The 17,251-nt window shown below is 44.1% G+C and overlaps 1 protein-coding gene across 3 annotated transcripts in view; it reads right to left on the bottom strand.

Moving 5' to 3' along the window:
- The window catches only part of KHDRBS2 (KH RNA binding domain containing, signal transduction associated 2), a 626,273-nt gene that overhangs the window by 495,776 nt on the left and 113,246 nt on the right, over positions 1–17,251 (bottom strand). For all 3 annotated transcript variants that reach the window (XR_009762509.1, XR_009762510.1, XM_061626253.1), the window contains exon 2: positions 14,484–14,611. Coding sequence is in view for 1 of the 3 variants with exons in the window: in XM_061626253.1 (XP_061482237.1) it covers positions 14,484–14,611 (128 nt within the window). In the remaining 2 variants the exon portion in view is untranslated. The remainder of the gene's footprint in view (positions 1–14,483; positions 14,612–17,251) is intronic.

Here is a 17,251-nt window from a genome sequence, read left to right on the forward strand (position 1 = left end):
GGGCTTATCCAAACGGAGCAGGATAATCCACGGTTTCCACCAGCTTGGATGGCTTTAAAAGAAGATTAGACAAATTCATGGAGGACAGGGCTATCAATGGCTACTAGCTGTGATGGCTGTGCTCTGCCACCCTAGTCAGAGGCAGCATGCTTCTGAAAACCAGTTGCTGGAAGCCTCAGGAGGGGAGAGTGTTCTTGCACTCGGATCCTGCTTGTGGGCTTCCCCCAGGCACCTGGTTGGCCACTGTGAGAACAGGATGCTGGACTAGATGGGCCACTGGCCTGATCCAGCAGGCTCTTCTTATGTTCTTATGTTCATATTCGGTTTGTCATCTGATAGTCCTCACTTTGCCTTTTAGTTCGCTCTTTCCCAATTAAAAAAAACGCCTTTTTGCACCCGCAGCGGCAAGACCCCTACATTCTTTTTGCTTTTTCCAAGCTCCCCCTCTAAAACCTCCCCCTATCAACCAATTGGTCAGCAAAAAAATTATGTTTGCTCCTCTCCCCCTTTGCAATGAAGCACAATATGGCTGTAAAGGAGTTCTCGCCTCGGAAGGAAAGGCTGCTGGTCAGTTTCACGCCTGCCTTGTTTGTATTTGCAATATTACACTTAAACGAATGTATGCTTTTCTGCCTTTATTGATATTTAAGGAGATACACACGCTGGCAATTGCACTTATTTCTCCAAAAAAGCAAGAAACGTGTCACCCCCCCTCCTTCTCCCTTTCCTTCCCATGGAGAATGAAATTGACAAAGCTTTCCGGAGCAGGCTTGAAACCGACCAGAAGCCCTTTTCTAAGTTTGTATTTGGGATATTACACTTAAAGGAATGTATGCTTTTCTGATTTGAAGCAAAAACCCCAGCAAGTACAATGAAATTGACAAAGCTTTCCAGAGGCAGGCTGAAACCAACCACCACCCCTTTCTCGCTTGCTGTGCATTGCAGATCTCACCCAGAGTGGCCGCCCAGTTTGCAGGCTGGCAAAAAATAAAATGCATCTGCACAGTAGTTGCAGACCCCCCCCAACACCCCACCATTGTGATGATTGGTTCAATTTTCCTGGGCTTATTCTCGCACATGCGCAAAAGTGCAGATACGTGATTGGCTGGAATGAGGAGAAGGGGCAAGGGGAAACACCCAAGAACCGCCCGTCAGCTGTAAAGTCCACGGTATTGCATCCTAACTCCTGAAGGCACAGCGGATGATTCCCGATTTTAAACAGCAAATCGCATTTTTGCCGGTATTGCAAGGAGCGGATTTAACCCGCGAAAATGTGTAACAGCGCGAGACGTCATTTGGACGACCGAAAAATAATGAACACACATAGCGGGCGTGTCACACATTTTGTAGTAGTCTGCATGAGCCCTGACTGGGTTGTAGATTTGGACTACAATTTCCATTAACTCATGTTGGCTGGGACTGCTAAAAATTTTGGTACAAAACATCTGGAGGGCACTGGGTTGGCAAAGGCTGTTTTCGACCCTCACTTCTGTTTACTTCATAAAATCTTCCAGGACCATACAGATCATTTCTAGCATAATTAAAAAGACAGCAGTGTAACTAAAGGTCAGAAGCAGGAAGAACATACAGATAATTAAAGATTTATCTTGCTATTAATACCTGTCCTCCAATTTCTTGATTGATTGATTGAAACTTTATTTTTACCCCGCCCTTTTTCCAAACTGGAACTCAGGGAGGCTTACAAATAGAACTACATGTAGTTAAAAACATAGAAAAACATACAATTAAAATACAATTAAACTATGCACAACCTTAAAACTGTAAAAGGCACTTAAAAATCTAAAAAACCATTTAAAAAATACAAATAATAATATAAAACAATAAAACAAGCCTTGTAAAGCCCAATCCTAAACACCTTCTATCCCAAAAGCCTGTCGGAATAAAAAAGTCTTTACTTGCCGACAGAAGGATGGCAAGGAGGGGGCCATTCGTGCCTCCCTAGGAAGGGAGTTCCAGAACCCAGGAGCAGCCACCGAGAAGGCCCTATCTCGCGTCCCCACCATCGCACTTGCGAGGGTGTTGAGATTGAGAGAAGGGCCTCTCCTGAAGATCTCCTTTCTTGAAAATTTTCTTCCCCTGAGACTTCTGCTGTTGTGCCTAATTCAGAGGGGTGTTTTATAATTTCTTTAGAATTTTGGTGGGGGCAAGATTGAGCTTACTTTGTCATTGTGAGGTGGCTATGAGTGAAGAATATGTGTTTTTCTTCCCACTAAACACTTCCCCATGAGAGCCAGTGTGGTGTAGTGGTTAAGGTGTTGGACTATGACCTGGGAGACCAGGGTTCAAATCCCCACATAGCCATGAAGCTCACTGGGTGACCTTGGGGCAGTTACTGCCTCTCAGCCTCATGAAAATCCTATTCATAGGGTCACCATAAGTCGGAATAGACTTGAAGGCAGTACATTCATTCAAACATTTCCCCAGCACTCAGCAGAGGAACAGCAGGTGGTATGGGGTGGCACCACCATGCACATGGTCTCCTGGTAGCAGCATCACTGCCACTTACTAGGAGGGAGAGTGGCAATTTATGATGCTGTTATTGTCCTGCATATATGGTCTTCTGAGGTGAATTGCTAACACTGGCTCTTTGCTCTCTTTTTATTTTCAGTAAAATTATTATTAATCTGTTTCCAATTGCCTAGAACTTTGCCGAGGCTGATTGACAAATGAAACCAACTCATAGCATCTGCACAATTCAGCAAGGTCCTCATTTAATAGTTAACAACAGATAGCTTCCAAAGCTAGTCTGCCTGGCTGCACTAACTTCTGACAGCAGGACTTCTCTTTCCTCAGCACAGTCTATCTCCCAATGCCAAGCCTATGATGTTACCACTGCCTGTTTTTCTCTTCACAGAGACTCACTTAAAAATGCTCCTAAGCTCACAAAGCATTGTGAATGCATTTCCAGGGAGTGATAAAGATGCCAACAACTGCTGTGAAAGCAGGATGGATAACTGTCAGGACTGGAGAGGAGAGGCATCTAAAAAGGAAGAAATGATGGGGGGAAATTCAGCACCATCACTAGCTGAGCTCCCCTGGAATGACAGAATAAGGGCAGTAAAATCCAGAGTTTAAATTAGATATGAAGCCCCACTTACCTGCGCAGCATGGATAAGCGGGGCATAGTTGCGAGGAGGGAGCGATGCTGCCGCGGCCATCTTCGTTAAGGGCAACGTTGTGTGTCGCAGTGTTATGTGTGCGTGACGTGCGGCAGGGAGGGGAGGGGCCATGGGCCTATTTAAGGCCAGGCCGCCCCTCCTACCTCCTCTTTCAGCAAGCGACGAGAGGACGACAAGGGACATAGCAGAGAAAGCTGCAGGACAGTCGGCATTGGTTGGGCCTATTAGGCCTAATTGGTTACCCCCAGAGGGGGGTTTGGGAGCCCCAGCAGCTGTGGGTGGTAGCGTTGCGGCATGGCTGTGACTGGGGCAGGCCTCGTAAAGGGACCTGACCAGTGGGCCTCATAGAGGAGCCTAGCAGCGGCACGTCCGATACCCCCCCCACCTAGCAGTTGAGGGGTTGATTGAGGCTTTTTATTGAGCAGCGTGACGTTAGTGCTGCTGCTGGTTAAAAGAAAGACACAGGAAGTTTAAAAATAAATGAGACTATACTGGATATACAAACAAAATTAAATATAGTCATGCTAATACACTGGTTAAAGACAGACTCATGCACATAAAGGGAAATTAAAAATAAATCAGAATAAAAGGGACGAACAAAAGAAATTGTATCTAATCCTTCTAGTTTAAGTTCCCTCTGAGCACTCTCCCCCCAACAGGTTCAGCTTAGCCCCCCCTGATGATATACACAGGTTGGTTCTTTATTATATTATTACAGGGTGGATGCATGATGTGATGGCAGAGCCCTTTCGTGAGGCTTATGACTTCTTGCTAGGCCCAGGCATAGGTACAACTTCTTGCTAGGCCCGGACATGTATGAGGTTTGAAGTACTTAATTATATGATTATTATACTACATACTAGTATATTGGTGGGGCCTAGTGAGCCTTTTTAGCCTTTGGGCCTTTCATAGTTATATGATAATAAGGGCGGAGATAACAGTTTGCTAGAAAATGTCTAAATCGCTGTATCTTAAGTGAGCGATCCTTTTGCATTCCAAGTGTTAATTTCAGGCTATTTGTTCACTCTGAGACAGAAGAGGCATTTACCTGAATTTAGTTAGGAATGGAAAGTTTAGCAGATGGTAATCATATTGATTGGGGAACAGGAATAAAGAGGAAAGCCCAATTTGCCTAATAGAGATCCCTCATATTACAGGATCTTAGACTCTTATTGACATAGGGCTGCCTTTTAAGGTCCAGGCAGACTCTTCCCCCCTTTACTGAGGATTGTGGCACCAACAACGAAACATCATTACCTGAAATTACATTTTAGTTAGGACTTCTGATATCATTACCTGGAATTAGATATACCGTGCAACTGTTGCATTGGCTCATCTATTTAGATATGTGTTGGAAAACCTGCTATAGTGCAGCCACATATTGGTGACAGCAACACATCTTCAGCATCTGCTGCTCTTGGATTTATGATATCATTTACTAGAAAGGGATATAGGATGTTAATTTTGCATTTTGGACATCTATTATGATAGGTGTTTGGAAGCCTACAAGGGGAAGGCCGCTGCAGTGGGCCAAATATGGGTGGCAGCGCCATATCTCTAGTATCTGTGCTTTGGGGAACTGGGTTAGCTGCACTAAAATGGTGGCTGGGAAAGTGTGCTTACTCATAAATTATTTCCTTTCTTTATGTGAAACAGGGAAATATGAGGCCAGTGGCCCTCACAGCAGTGAGGAGAAGCACCCAGCAGTAGCTGCTCAAGGAAAGCGTTCCTCCCTGTTACTGGGACCTTGCTTGCAGACTGCCCAGTTCCTGGGGAGGTTTGTTTTGTTATCGGGTTTTCTTTCAGTTTCTGGATCCCATATTGTAGTCTCAGGGCTTGCCTTAAGGGCCTGCGCTCTTAAATTTGTCTTGGGCATAGACGCAATGGCAATCAGTAATGGCTTCCTACCAGTTAGTTAATGCACTGCCTATGGGAAAGTATGACATCTAATCTGTTTTTTCATCTACTGTGGGGATACAAGGGGATTTATAGCTGCTGGGTTTTTGCCTTTTCAGTCAATTCTATGAGGTAGAGCATTACATATAGGCTGCTCTATTCTCGCACGGAGCGCTTCAGCTCCTTCCTTGAAGGGGCTGTCGGGACGAGAGGATAAAAAATTTGGATGCATGTTAACACCTGATGTCACAGATTATGGAATGGCTATGTAACTGGTTCATCTTAATGGCTGTGTCAATGGACCATCCTGCCCGGTGTTAACCTTCCTGGGCATACCACCTAATTCACCACCAATCATACTCATGTGGTCAGTCAGTAAGGGCTTCATGCCAGTTAGGCCAAGAAAGTGTTTCTTGTCTGCCCTCCAGGTATTAGAGGTCTTTTCCGGTGGTTATGAGGTCGTAGCAGGGCTTTCAAAGCCTTACTACAGGTTCAGGTTTGTGGCTGTATAATAATTTAATGCTTGTTGTGATCAAATATTGATCAAGAAATTAGAGCCAAACTGCAGGTTACATTTATATTCTGGCCCAAATCATTTGGTCTAGTTTTCCCACACTCCTGGAGAATAACTAACTAACTTGCTGTAGAATTACGTGACATAGCTCAGGGCTAGAGCCTCTGAACTGCAGGCTGAAGGTCCATAGCATCTCTAGGTAGGGCTGGGATGTAGAACTGGAAGTCCGTGGATGCATCGGGGTTTTTGTGCTGGCTGCAGGCTTGGACTTATAGGCAGTGAGGCTTGGGAACTCTCCCATCCATTTTAGTGGGATAACATGGTCATGGGACAGGTCTGTGACTTCCTTCTATTTCAGAACGGTAGGGTTATGGCCCTTGTCTGTTCCTTTGTTCTCTAGTGCCCAGATTTTAATGTTTTCTTTTGGGGCATGGTAAGGTAGACTCAGGTGGAGCGGTTCAGCTGTGCTGTGCAACCGCACATTGGGAGATTGGGGAGCAGAGTCAAAGATGGCCATAAGCCGGTCTGTTGCCCCAGCATGCTCCACAGCTATCAGAATGCAGGAGGGGGTTTTCCCAGGACTTCTGGGCCGGCAAGGTCTATGCACCAGAGTGGCCTATTCAGTGAGTCACCTGCTGGGATTGCCTAGTGAATGGCTGGAGACTGGGCCTCTCAGTCCAAGCACTTCGAGGTAAAGGCTGATGATTTTCCCACTTATTCCAGGGACTTTAGAGTCCGCCGTATGTTAGCTGGGTGGGCTAGAGAACACCCTGCGACTCTCGATCCCCATTGCCCTTTCTCACGGGACATTTTATTGAGTATGGTGGGCCAATGAAAAACAGTATGCTCCTCAAGCTATGAAGCCAGACTATTCCAAGCAGCAGCCCTTATGCTGGTTTTTGGAGCTTTTAGGATAGGTGAGGTGGTGGCCGGATCCAAGGGAGATTTGTCTCGATGGGCCCTCCAGCAATCAGATGTCTCCAGGGAAGGGAGTTGTACCTGTATAACATTGATGGACCGGCAATGTTGCTGGACAGGGATGGAGCAGCTGCGCACCCTATCCTGGGCTTACAGTTAGGCCTCAGTCAATGGGCTGCAGTGTGGTGGCTTGGCTGGCGAGGAATACTTTGGGACGGGCTCCTACCCACTTTGTTCCAGCTTGGTTCAGTGCGGACATCTCCGCATGTGGTGGTCATTCCCCGAGTTGGGAATGACCTCAGTATTTGAGGCAAGGCCCTCAGGTGGCGGGCATGTGCAGACATGCAGTTCGGGATGCAACGATGGCCTCGGTTACCTAAGGGCATGGTCCTCAGTTTGGCAGGCATGTGCGGACATGCAGTTGGCGAGGCAACGGAAGGGCATGGCCCTCAGTTTGGCAGGCATGTGCGGACATGCAGTTCAGGAGGCAACGGAAGGGCATGGCCCTCAGTTTGGCAGGCATGTGCAGACATGCAGTTCAGGAGGCAACAGAAGGGCATGGCCCTCAGTTTGGCAGGCATGTGCGGACATGCAGTTCAGGAGGCAACAGAAGGGCATGGCCCTCAGTTTGGCAGGCATGTGCGGACATGCAGTTCAGGAGGCAACGATGGCCTTGGTTACTTAAGGGCATGGCCCTCAGTTTGGCAGGCATGTGCGGACATGCAGTTGGTGAGGCAACGGAAGGGCATGGCCCTCAGTTTGGCAGGCATGTGCGGACATGCAGTTCAGGAGGCAACGGAAGGGCATGGCCCTCAGTTTGGCAGGCATGTGTGGACATGCAGTTCAGGAGGCAACGATGGCCTCGGTTACTTAGGGCATGGCCCTCAGTTGCAACGAAAGGGCATGGCCCTCAGTTTGGCAGGCATGCATGGCATGCAGTTAATAAGGCAACGTCGGCCTTGGGTACATCTGCTTTGGTCAGACATACTCCCGCGAAGGGTTTGGCGTGGTGTCTGGAGCCCGATAGGGATGGACCAAGCACGAAAGAAGGTCAACCGGCAAATTCAGTTGGCTATTCTGGGGCAGGGGGGGTTGGCTATTTCACACCCTGCATTCAGCATTGGATGGGTGAACTGTACAGGGCCGATGGCGTTCACCTGTCTGACGCAGGTAACGTCTTTTTGGCAGACCTGCAGAGGTGTCTGCGAGAGGTGCTTCTCGGCAGTGGGTAAAGGGGGACTAAATAGAGATTTGTCCCCTTTTTGTGGCGGGAAGGTGCAGAAAGGAAAATAGGTAAGGACAGCTCGGTGGCCCCCTTAGGCACCTTTGGAGGTGATTGGCGGTTCCAGAGGCCTGTCTGTCAGAGCTTTGCGGCTTGAGGGCAGGATATGGGCTGCTTTTGGGGCCAACTTAACTCATCCACCCGAGGGTTGTGCGGCCCCGGGGGGTGGTGACCTGAGAAGGCCCCCCTACTCACCTACTGGGTGTGGCTGGCGGAAGGGGTAAGCAGATGGGGCTTGCCCTTGTCCCAAGCAGGGGCTGGTCGCCCGTGAGCTGTATAGCAAGATGCTTGCTTATAGATAGTTCCGCACCTAGGTTTCCCTCTGCAGGTCACTTTAAAAGGTGTTTTTGTATAGTTTAATAAAGTGGCCCTTGTTCAACCCAAGCTGATGTGTCCTTGTCTTATTTTGCCCCTTCACTCACAAATAGTCTGATAAATGTTATTTACATGGAGTTACATGAGAAATGTGAGGGATGCTGCCCTCACCCCACCCCAAGCCATCCTAATTATTATTTTCTGATTTGCAACTTCAGCCAAAGAGTATTTTAAAAACACATCTTTTTTAAAAAAAATACATGCTTTCTTGTGGATGGCCTATGCTTGTTTTCAAATTGTATGCATTACTGCCAGTGTCAGCTCCAGGAATGGGATGTCCTCAGTGGGCCCCCATCTGTGAGTGGGGCAGCCTTGTTAATGTTGCTGCTACCATATGCTTATTTGGGCCAATCCATAGTGCTGTCCAGAGGGACTGAGCAAGGCAAACCAAAGCTGCCACTCCTTCTCCTTGCCCCTTTTGCTGTTCATTTGCTTAGAGGGGACAGGTGAACAGGCAGCAGCAAGGTGAGGAAGAAGCTGGGCCAGGGCCTGGCAATGGACCCCCTGCTGGGGTGTGGGGCTTGGCAAGTGCCTGACAATGCCAGCCTCTAGCGCTGGCCTTTATTACTGCTTAGACAAAAGCAAAGCAAATGCATTCTTGTGTGACGTCTCCCTAATGATGACACTACTGTGTCATGCAAGAAGATAAAAATACAACATAGCCTTCATTCTTTTTCTCGCGTTACTTGACTCTTTAGTGTTCTACACACTTTGGCCATGATCCAAAGTGGGTTGTATGCATTACATAAAGGAGCAATTTGTCTGTGAAAGCTGTCTCCTCCTGTGCTTTGGATTTCCTGCCCCAACTGGAGGATCTATTGTCCTTACAGCTAGCAAACCACATGCCTAGCAGCAAAACACATGTACATAACTGAATGCAAGGATTTCCATGCACTCAGTTGCAAAGAGGTGGTTGGTGCTCAGTTCAAGCAGCCCAGAAGACTGTGACAGCACAATCCTAACCATGTCTGCTCAGAAGTGAGTCCTACTGAATTCAGTGGGGCTCATTCCCAGGTAAGCAGAATTAGGATTGGACCCTAAATTAAGAGTGAAGGAGAGAAATGTTCAAAAGCCCGAGACCCATTACATTCAACTAACATATGATTATTACATTTCTGTCCTGCCTTTTTTCCATTAGGAAACTCAAGGTGGCTTACACCAGGTTCCCAAGTGGTTTCCCATCCGGACACTGACCTGACCAAGACCTGCTTCAGCAAGGTTGTTGTACCATATGCTTTCAGATCGTGTCCTAGAATAATTTTTGTTTCTTCCAAGTCTTGAGATTTCTCAGTTTCTGCTGTAGAATTAACTCTAACGTTTGCTTAGCAAATCAAATTGCTCTCTAAAAACAAATATCCTGTAGTACTCATCAACATTCTTCATTCACTTACTGCTGAAGCAAGTATCCATATTCTGCTGTAAGTCTTCATAGTATTTCCCCCTTAGAAGCACCAATTTATGGCCACTTCCACTGATTTAATTAGATGGTAAGAGTTGTTCAACACAAGGCCCATTCCTTTTTTCTTAAAAGACTTACATATCAAGCAGCAGCAAATTTTGTACTACTGCACAAATGGACAGAAATGCTTCTTAATGTGCATTTCTCAATAATATAACACCTCATTAAAGAAAATGATAGTTAATTGAAGCACATACTCATACAGCATTTGAAGACATGATTTCATTTACCTGAAAAAAATATACACTTGTAACACTCTCATCAAACCGTGTTTTGGATAATTTGAATATCAGCAAACAGGATTGCTTGATATAATATAACTTTTTTTAACTGTTTAACATTTCAGGACAGTTGCAGTATTTGCACAAAATGGTAGTATTCCAAAGGTTCAAAGGGGTGGGAGAAATCAGACATAGGATATCTTTAGGGAAAGTTCTCATAAGTAGTAAGGCTTATGAGCTGATATAAACTCACAAAATCAGTCAGCTGTCCAGTAGCTATGGTTGTTTGAAGGATCCTCCAAATAGAGAGTTCAGAAGACCATAAAGATGAATGGACTACCACCGCTCTCTTGCCTGGAAACCCACAAAAATCTGGAGCCAGCCTCAGTAGCAATGAATAGGAGGCATTCATGCTCCATCCTTCACTAATGTTCTTCCTATGTTCTAAGGATGCATCGTCATGGCAACTCTTCCCAGTCATGGTTCAGCACTTTGGCACATTACTGTAAGTGCAGAAAGCATGCCTGGAAAAGATGGTTGTTGTTTTTTCCCTGAGACAATATTGCACCAACTCTGGGAAGCATATTGTCCAAATTCAACAGCCCATGCCAGCCCTGCAACCACCCACTTAGATAAATTAGGGATCGGCAACAGAGAGCCTGAGGGCTCAATCATGCTGCCAGGAACTTCTCATCTGGCTCTCATTTTCCATTTCAGGTGCTTTCTTCCATGCAAATTCTAAAGGGCCAGGAAACGTTAACAAACAGTAATATAAAAATATTTTAAATTAAAAAAACTGTGCATTTTTGTAAAAAAAAATTGAAAATGAATCTGTTAATTAAAATGGGCTCTTCCCACAGACTGATCCAAGACATAGTCTGAGGAATCTGTAACTCCATCCTCCCCAATGTAGAATGCAACATCGAAAATTGGAATATCTTTTGTGCTATCTGCCTCAGCTTCTGAATTCTAAGTGTGATATCATAAACAGGAAATGACTTGTGCTGAAGTCCACAAGTGGAGAACTGCTATTGTTAACATTACTGATGGAGGGAGATGGAGATCCCTTTGCCTATTTCCTGGTTCCATCAGTGCATAATGGTGATGGTGACCCTTCAGTCCTTGCTCAATTCAAAATATAATGCCTATTAAATATTAGAGACATAGATTAGCAGGGCACTATCAACCTGAAAGTCTTTCAGTGTATGTATTATTATTGATTAACAATACTCATATGCCTTCCCAGGGCCAGCACCAGACTGCAGAAGGCCCCTGGGCACCAGATTTCATTGGTCCCTTGGCAGCGGTAGCACAGCATTCTGGCATACTAATGTGGCAACACAGGAAGTGGCATGGCTGGGCCTATTTTAAGCCCATGCCAGTTGAGAGGTGTTGCCTGGGAGGGTGGCTCCCATTCCGTGATCCATGCCAGCATCATGTTGTGGGGTGCATGGTCCATGACCTGATGCTAGCATGGATCACAGAGTGGGAGCTACATCTACCCATCCACAGCAGAAGGGGCCCCTCTCAGCCACAGTGGCCCTCAGCCAGTGCCCAACCTGGCCACATTCTGGCACTGTGTCCATGCCTTCCAATGACTGGTGTTATATGCAAATATGGGATATGCTGCAGGTAGCACCTCTGATTCCTAAACTAAGCCCAGGGCAGACAGTACTATAGTACTGATAATATGGAACAATTTACCAATTTAACAAGCAATACATATTTCCAGCACTTTTCACCATTTTGATGATTATCTTACATCCATTTTATATTCACAATTCAGGAAGTAAATGCTATCTTGGAATCAATGCACCTCTCTCTCTTTCATACACACCTCTCATTTGGGTCGATAGGGGATTGTTTTACCCATTGTAATTTATTGCTGATGAAAGAATAAAGTGAAAAGCAGAGAGTGTAATCAAAGCTAATAGTGAGGCCAAATACCATGTGACAATAAATCAGCAGGAAAAATTGCACTAGAGATAAATGGAGGTGTTTGCCATTTTGGTTTGAATACTGCCAGTACAACAACTATTTGTGTAAAACACAAGGCCGCACAGGGGAAAACAGCATTCCTTTACTTCATTAAAAAAAAAAAAAAACTACCTCCTGCGTGGTTCTTGTTTATGCAGATCTGTGTGGAGCAATTTTGGCTTGGGGAAGCGATGTCTTCTAGACCTATAATCATATTAGATTCCTTTGAGATGTAAATTTTCTTTACTTCAAGGTAAGTAAGTGGGAAGTTACCAAAATTATTGTATAAGAGGTATTGACAGCAAGCAGTGCAAGAATGTACAATAGAGTGTCAAGTAAGTTGCTTATTTTTCCTTTAAATTAATGTTTCTCAAACAGTGGGCCAGGACCCACCAGTGGGCCTTGGGCTGGTTTCAGGTGGCGCTCAGTGCCACAGCCTGCCCAGTGGTCCTCGCCTGCATGCTGGTGGGGTGCCATAGCCTTTGAGCACCAGTGCCTGTATTACATGCGGAGTAAAGGTGGCCAGGAGGCAGAGAAGCCCAGGGGTGTGGGAAGGAAGGCTCCTTTCCTCTGAGGAAAAAGGGATAGAGAAAGTGTAGATGGAAATTAGAACGAGAGATAAAAAGTTAAGATGCATTATTATTATTATTATTATTATTATTATTATTATTATTATTATTGTTATTATCATCATCATCATCATCATCATCAATAAGTAAACTGCAACCGAAAAGAAGAGGTTAAGAAAATAAGCTGTTATAGGAGGAAGAAGTAAATGTAAAAAGCCCAGGGAAGGAGGAATGAAAGAAATGAGGCAGGGCTTTTTTAGGGGGATGAGTGATGGAGGTACATGTTGACTATGAAGAGAATAGGATAAGAAATTACAGGAGATGGGTAAAAATACTTGGAGAGGCAGTATGGAAGTAGGAAGGGAAAATGTAAAAGAAAAAAGCCTTCTCCGTTTAAAGCCTCTAATTCTGCCTAATACTGGGAGGCCCAGTCACAATGCCTCCAGAGCAAATAGCTTGAGGAAAGCCAAGCTATGGAACTCCTTGTCACAAAGAAAATACTCTGACAAAGAAATTAGCAATTTCCAAATATGGGTTTGATATCAGTAGAAAGTTAAGTTGGTAATTGCCAGCTGATTATGTCAAACTCTGCCTCCATCTATCTACCACCATTTTGTGATTGGTGGGCCTCAGTAATTTTCAGGCATCTCAAGTGAGCCCTGGAGTAGAAAGTTTAAGAAGCCCTGTTTTAAATTAAGGTCTACCTATGAACTCCTTTCATAATACTGGGGACTCCCTTACTTTATTTGTTATAAACAAGGTTAGTTATTAATTTAGCAGAGGTAAAGAAAGCTCACCTTCAATCAATTTTGCCGCACTCTCCAATTTAAAGAACAGGACAGTTTGTACCCAGAATGCAACCCTTTTTCCTTTCTTCTCTCACGTGGGCACCTGTCCTTGGTATGTTGATGTATCTTTTGCTAGAAAAGGCACTGGTTGATTGCTAGCTGATCAATCAACGAAAAGAGCAGCAGTTGGCAGGGTGGCACAGGCCAGTCAGTGTTGCACACCTGGATTTCCAATGCCGAGCATCACTGCCACTTACTGAGAAGGGGAGAGACAAAATGCAGGGAGCTCAGTGCGATGCAGGCACGGCAGCAGAAGTGTCGGATCAGCTGTGCCCCTGCACCATGCTGAGCTCCCCGCACCTCACCCCACACCCTCACGGTAAGCAGTAGTGACACTTGGCACTGGGACATCAGGTGCATAATACTGCTCTGCCTCTGCTGCCCTGCCAACAGCTGCTGCATTCATCTTTTGTTACCCTTGCCTGACCTATTCTTAACTTCTCTCTGTTGGTTAGCCTTGCCCCTCTCTCCCCGCCACGTCTGTCTCCTCCACTGTCAACATTTAGGTTGCCAAATCTTTACAGCAATTACTTGTCTTTTCTTTTTTAATGTAACTCTGTCAACAACCATGTACGTTAATGTAGTATAATAACACTAATGGTTAAGAGCAGGCCGTCCAAATGATGCTGAACTGTAACTCCCATAATCCCTTGCCAATGGCCATGCTCAGGTTCTCCACACCTGAGTTACAGTATCTGAACTACTTTGTTGGTAGCGCACTGGACTGGAGTAGTGGTTTCAGGCCCTAACCTTTCCCTACATGGATGCAACAGTGCTCAGGGGCAACTGTCATAAACTGTGTGGGCCTAGAGAGCTAAAATGTATGGAAACCAAACCAACTTTGACATGAAGCAAGAGGCTAAAAAGGACATCTTAAGGAATGCAGCTATTGCAATCTATTTCAATGACAAATGGGGACAAATCCACCATGCTTTGGTCCTGTGGAAGCACTTTAGGGAAGAAGAAGATGGAATGGGGTTTTGATAAATACCACCAACATTTCTTTGAAAGTCAACGGCCACAATCCACTCTGAGTCGTAGCCAAAGGGAAAACTCCTATTGATTTTAATGGAATTGGTCTGAACTCAATGTGTGTTTCCCCAAAATTCAGTCTGAAAGATTCATCCAATGCTTACTGGAAACAATTCAGAAACATGAATACATTTTAATTTTTTTATACTGCCCTGAGTTAGCATTTTGAGCACAGTATTTAATTATAACCATAACCACAATCATCTATCAAAATAGCACAGTCTGTCTTATATTGTATAGGCATTACAATACCTTTGGATATTGTTTGACAGGAATCAATACTCTTTCTGACAGCTTTATATTTTTGTTGCTGATGACATCAAGGTATTTTTTCTCTTCATCCTCCTTTTTCTCATCAGAACTCTGGAACTTTTCAATTTCTGGGAAAGATGAACAAAAAGAATCTATAATTATACTGCTGTTATTTTTTGGTGTAGAATTATTTTCTTTTTTTGGAAGTCATATTAGTAACTACACAGACTCAGACAAAATAATATGTTTTACACCTTAAGCTGCACCAGGCATTTCAATGGAACCAGGGCCTGTTATCCAATCATAGTAGTCTTTGTGAGAGCTGTCAACAGGACACTCAGCATTGCCAGGGCTCTGCTATGGAAGCTGAGAGCTAGACTGCAGCACACAAAAAACATTATAAATGGGCAAGAGAAGTCCAGGTTCATTATATTTATATCCGGCCTGGTCAATCTAGAGGGTTTATACTGCCTGCAAACCACAGGGACCAATGCTGCATCACCCTGTTCTTGCATGTACCTGAAGAGTGTTCTGAGGCATGAGCACAAACAGACCCATGTATATTACTAAAATAAGTCCCAGTCTCAAACCATTATGTTCCTATTTTAAGCTCTTGAGTATCTAATGTTCTGTCTCTGCTCCCATTAATGCTTGTTGATTGGTCAGGAAAAGGTTTCAGTTCTGAAAATAATCAGTTAATCAACATGTCCCGAGCAAAATATCTTGCATGATCCTGATTTCCTTCAGACACAAACCCAACCTCCAGTTCTCAAACTTCATAATGAATGAATAACACACTAAATCAGGGATGAGGAAACTATGTCCTCCAGATGTTGCCAAACTTAACTTCCATCATATCCAATCATTGGCCATGCTGCCTGGGGATTATGGGAGTTGGAGTTCACAAGTTTCCCATCTGTGCTTTAAATGAACATCTGGAAAATTGGATCACACCCATCCTACCAGTGAGTTTAGACATCTCACTGATATATCATTCTTCTGAAGCTACAATGTGTCTCAAGTGATGAGCTCAGGTCAGAAATTTGTCATAGTTTCCTTAATTTTATTCTGGTGAATACTTTCTTTGGGAGAAGGACAGATGGGGCAGCCCTAGACAAGCTGCCAGCAACTGGCACCTTAGGCAAACTATGCAACCAGTGCCTCCAACCCCAACCCCCAAGGGCAGATCTAGGCTGGGTTTTTTTTGTAAACTAGGAAACATTTGCCCCTATATTCCGTTTAATGTTCTTCAAGCATATTTATTTAAATACACCTTATTTGGTTTGTTTTTCTGTCCACTTAATGTTTTTGGGATCAGATAAAATAGAGACACATTTTCAAAATAGATTTGTACACAACAGCTAGATTATGTTTCAGTCCGATTTCACAAAAATGCATTAAAACGTTAATTGTATTTTTTATTATTACAAATCCAAAAGCATCCATTATGCTATCCTGCTGTAACTGGATACAGCATCCAATAAAGAAATAAAACTGTTTGATAAACTGTAATCTGTAATTACAAAATGCTCAGAATCAAAACCACTCTGTGTGCTCAAAACCTGACTTTTATTGCTTTAAGTTTTGAAATTTCAGCCACTATTTCTTTTAGATCCAATTTTCCAGCTATTTCATGTTATATTGACATTGCGGCAAGTCCAACAAGTCTCTCTTGCACCATTGTTGAACACAGATGTGTTTTTATCAATTTTAACTTTGAGAAGCTATGTTAAAGAAATGCATAGAGCTATTAAATGTTTGGAAAACTATCAGTGAGTTTATTTTCACAAACAAATTGCATTATTTCTTCAGTATAAATCAAACATCTCTTTTAAAAGCACACATTTACAGAGGAAGTGAGTTCCTGACAAGGTGGGTGGGTAGCTGAATGCTCTATATGCCTTTAAAACAGTAAAAGCAATAATTGTCAATAACTATGTATGGGGTCTCCACCTTTTTGGGCTCATAGGCACATTTGGCATTTTGAGAAAATGTCACAGGCTCTGCCACAAAAGGGTTGCCACAGGCAAAGGAGGGCCAGTCACAAAATGGCTGCCATGGGGGTATGAACAATCCCAATACTTACTGCTGCAAACAAAAAATTCATTTCACAGAAGGCTCAAATACAAGTACTATTTTACATATAGTAAAAGGCTGAAGTGGGGCATATGATCCTCAAAACTTAAAGCCACTCCTTTGAACCCACAGTCTTCTGCTATGACATGACGTCCATTTCACAGAATGCAACCCATTTCCCCAAATCCTCTCTAAATAAAATACACCACCACCCATACCCCCACATACACAACTTCACCCTCCCACACAGGCCCTGGGCCCTCCATTTTTTCTTCCCCCACTCCTTTCCTGTTCTTGGAATCCACATGCTCTCCTGCTGAGTGTGTCCAGTTAGAACTATTTGAAGAGAGCTGCTTTATGCAGCAGAGTTCACTGGAGATATAAAAGATTATGAAAGAGAGTGCTGTTTATCTTAAACAAAATCAACTCATTTTATTACGAAAGTACACATAGATAAGAAAGCCTAATCATCTACACTAGCTGAATACAAAAGTTAAGGACACACAGGATTGTGGGAAGAAGAAAGAGGAACTGGGAATGATGATAGCCCTGAGAATATTAGTCTAACCAATTAGAGGTATGCTTAAACTTCAGGAAAGTAACAAGGAGAGAATTCAAGCAGAGGCCCCTTCAACTAACTAACCATATCTATTGCCCCAATGGTCAATAGATTCAAAGCACACAGCGAGATA

The sequence above is a fragment of the Rhineura floridana genome, chromosome 4 (assembly GCF_030035675.1).
Source record: "Rhineura floridana isolate rRhiFlo1 chromosome 4, rRhiFlo1.hap2, whole genome shotgun sequence".
Lineage (NCBI taxonomy): Eukaryota > Metazoa > Chordata > Lepidosauria > Squamata > Rhineuridae > Rhineura > Rhineura floridana.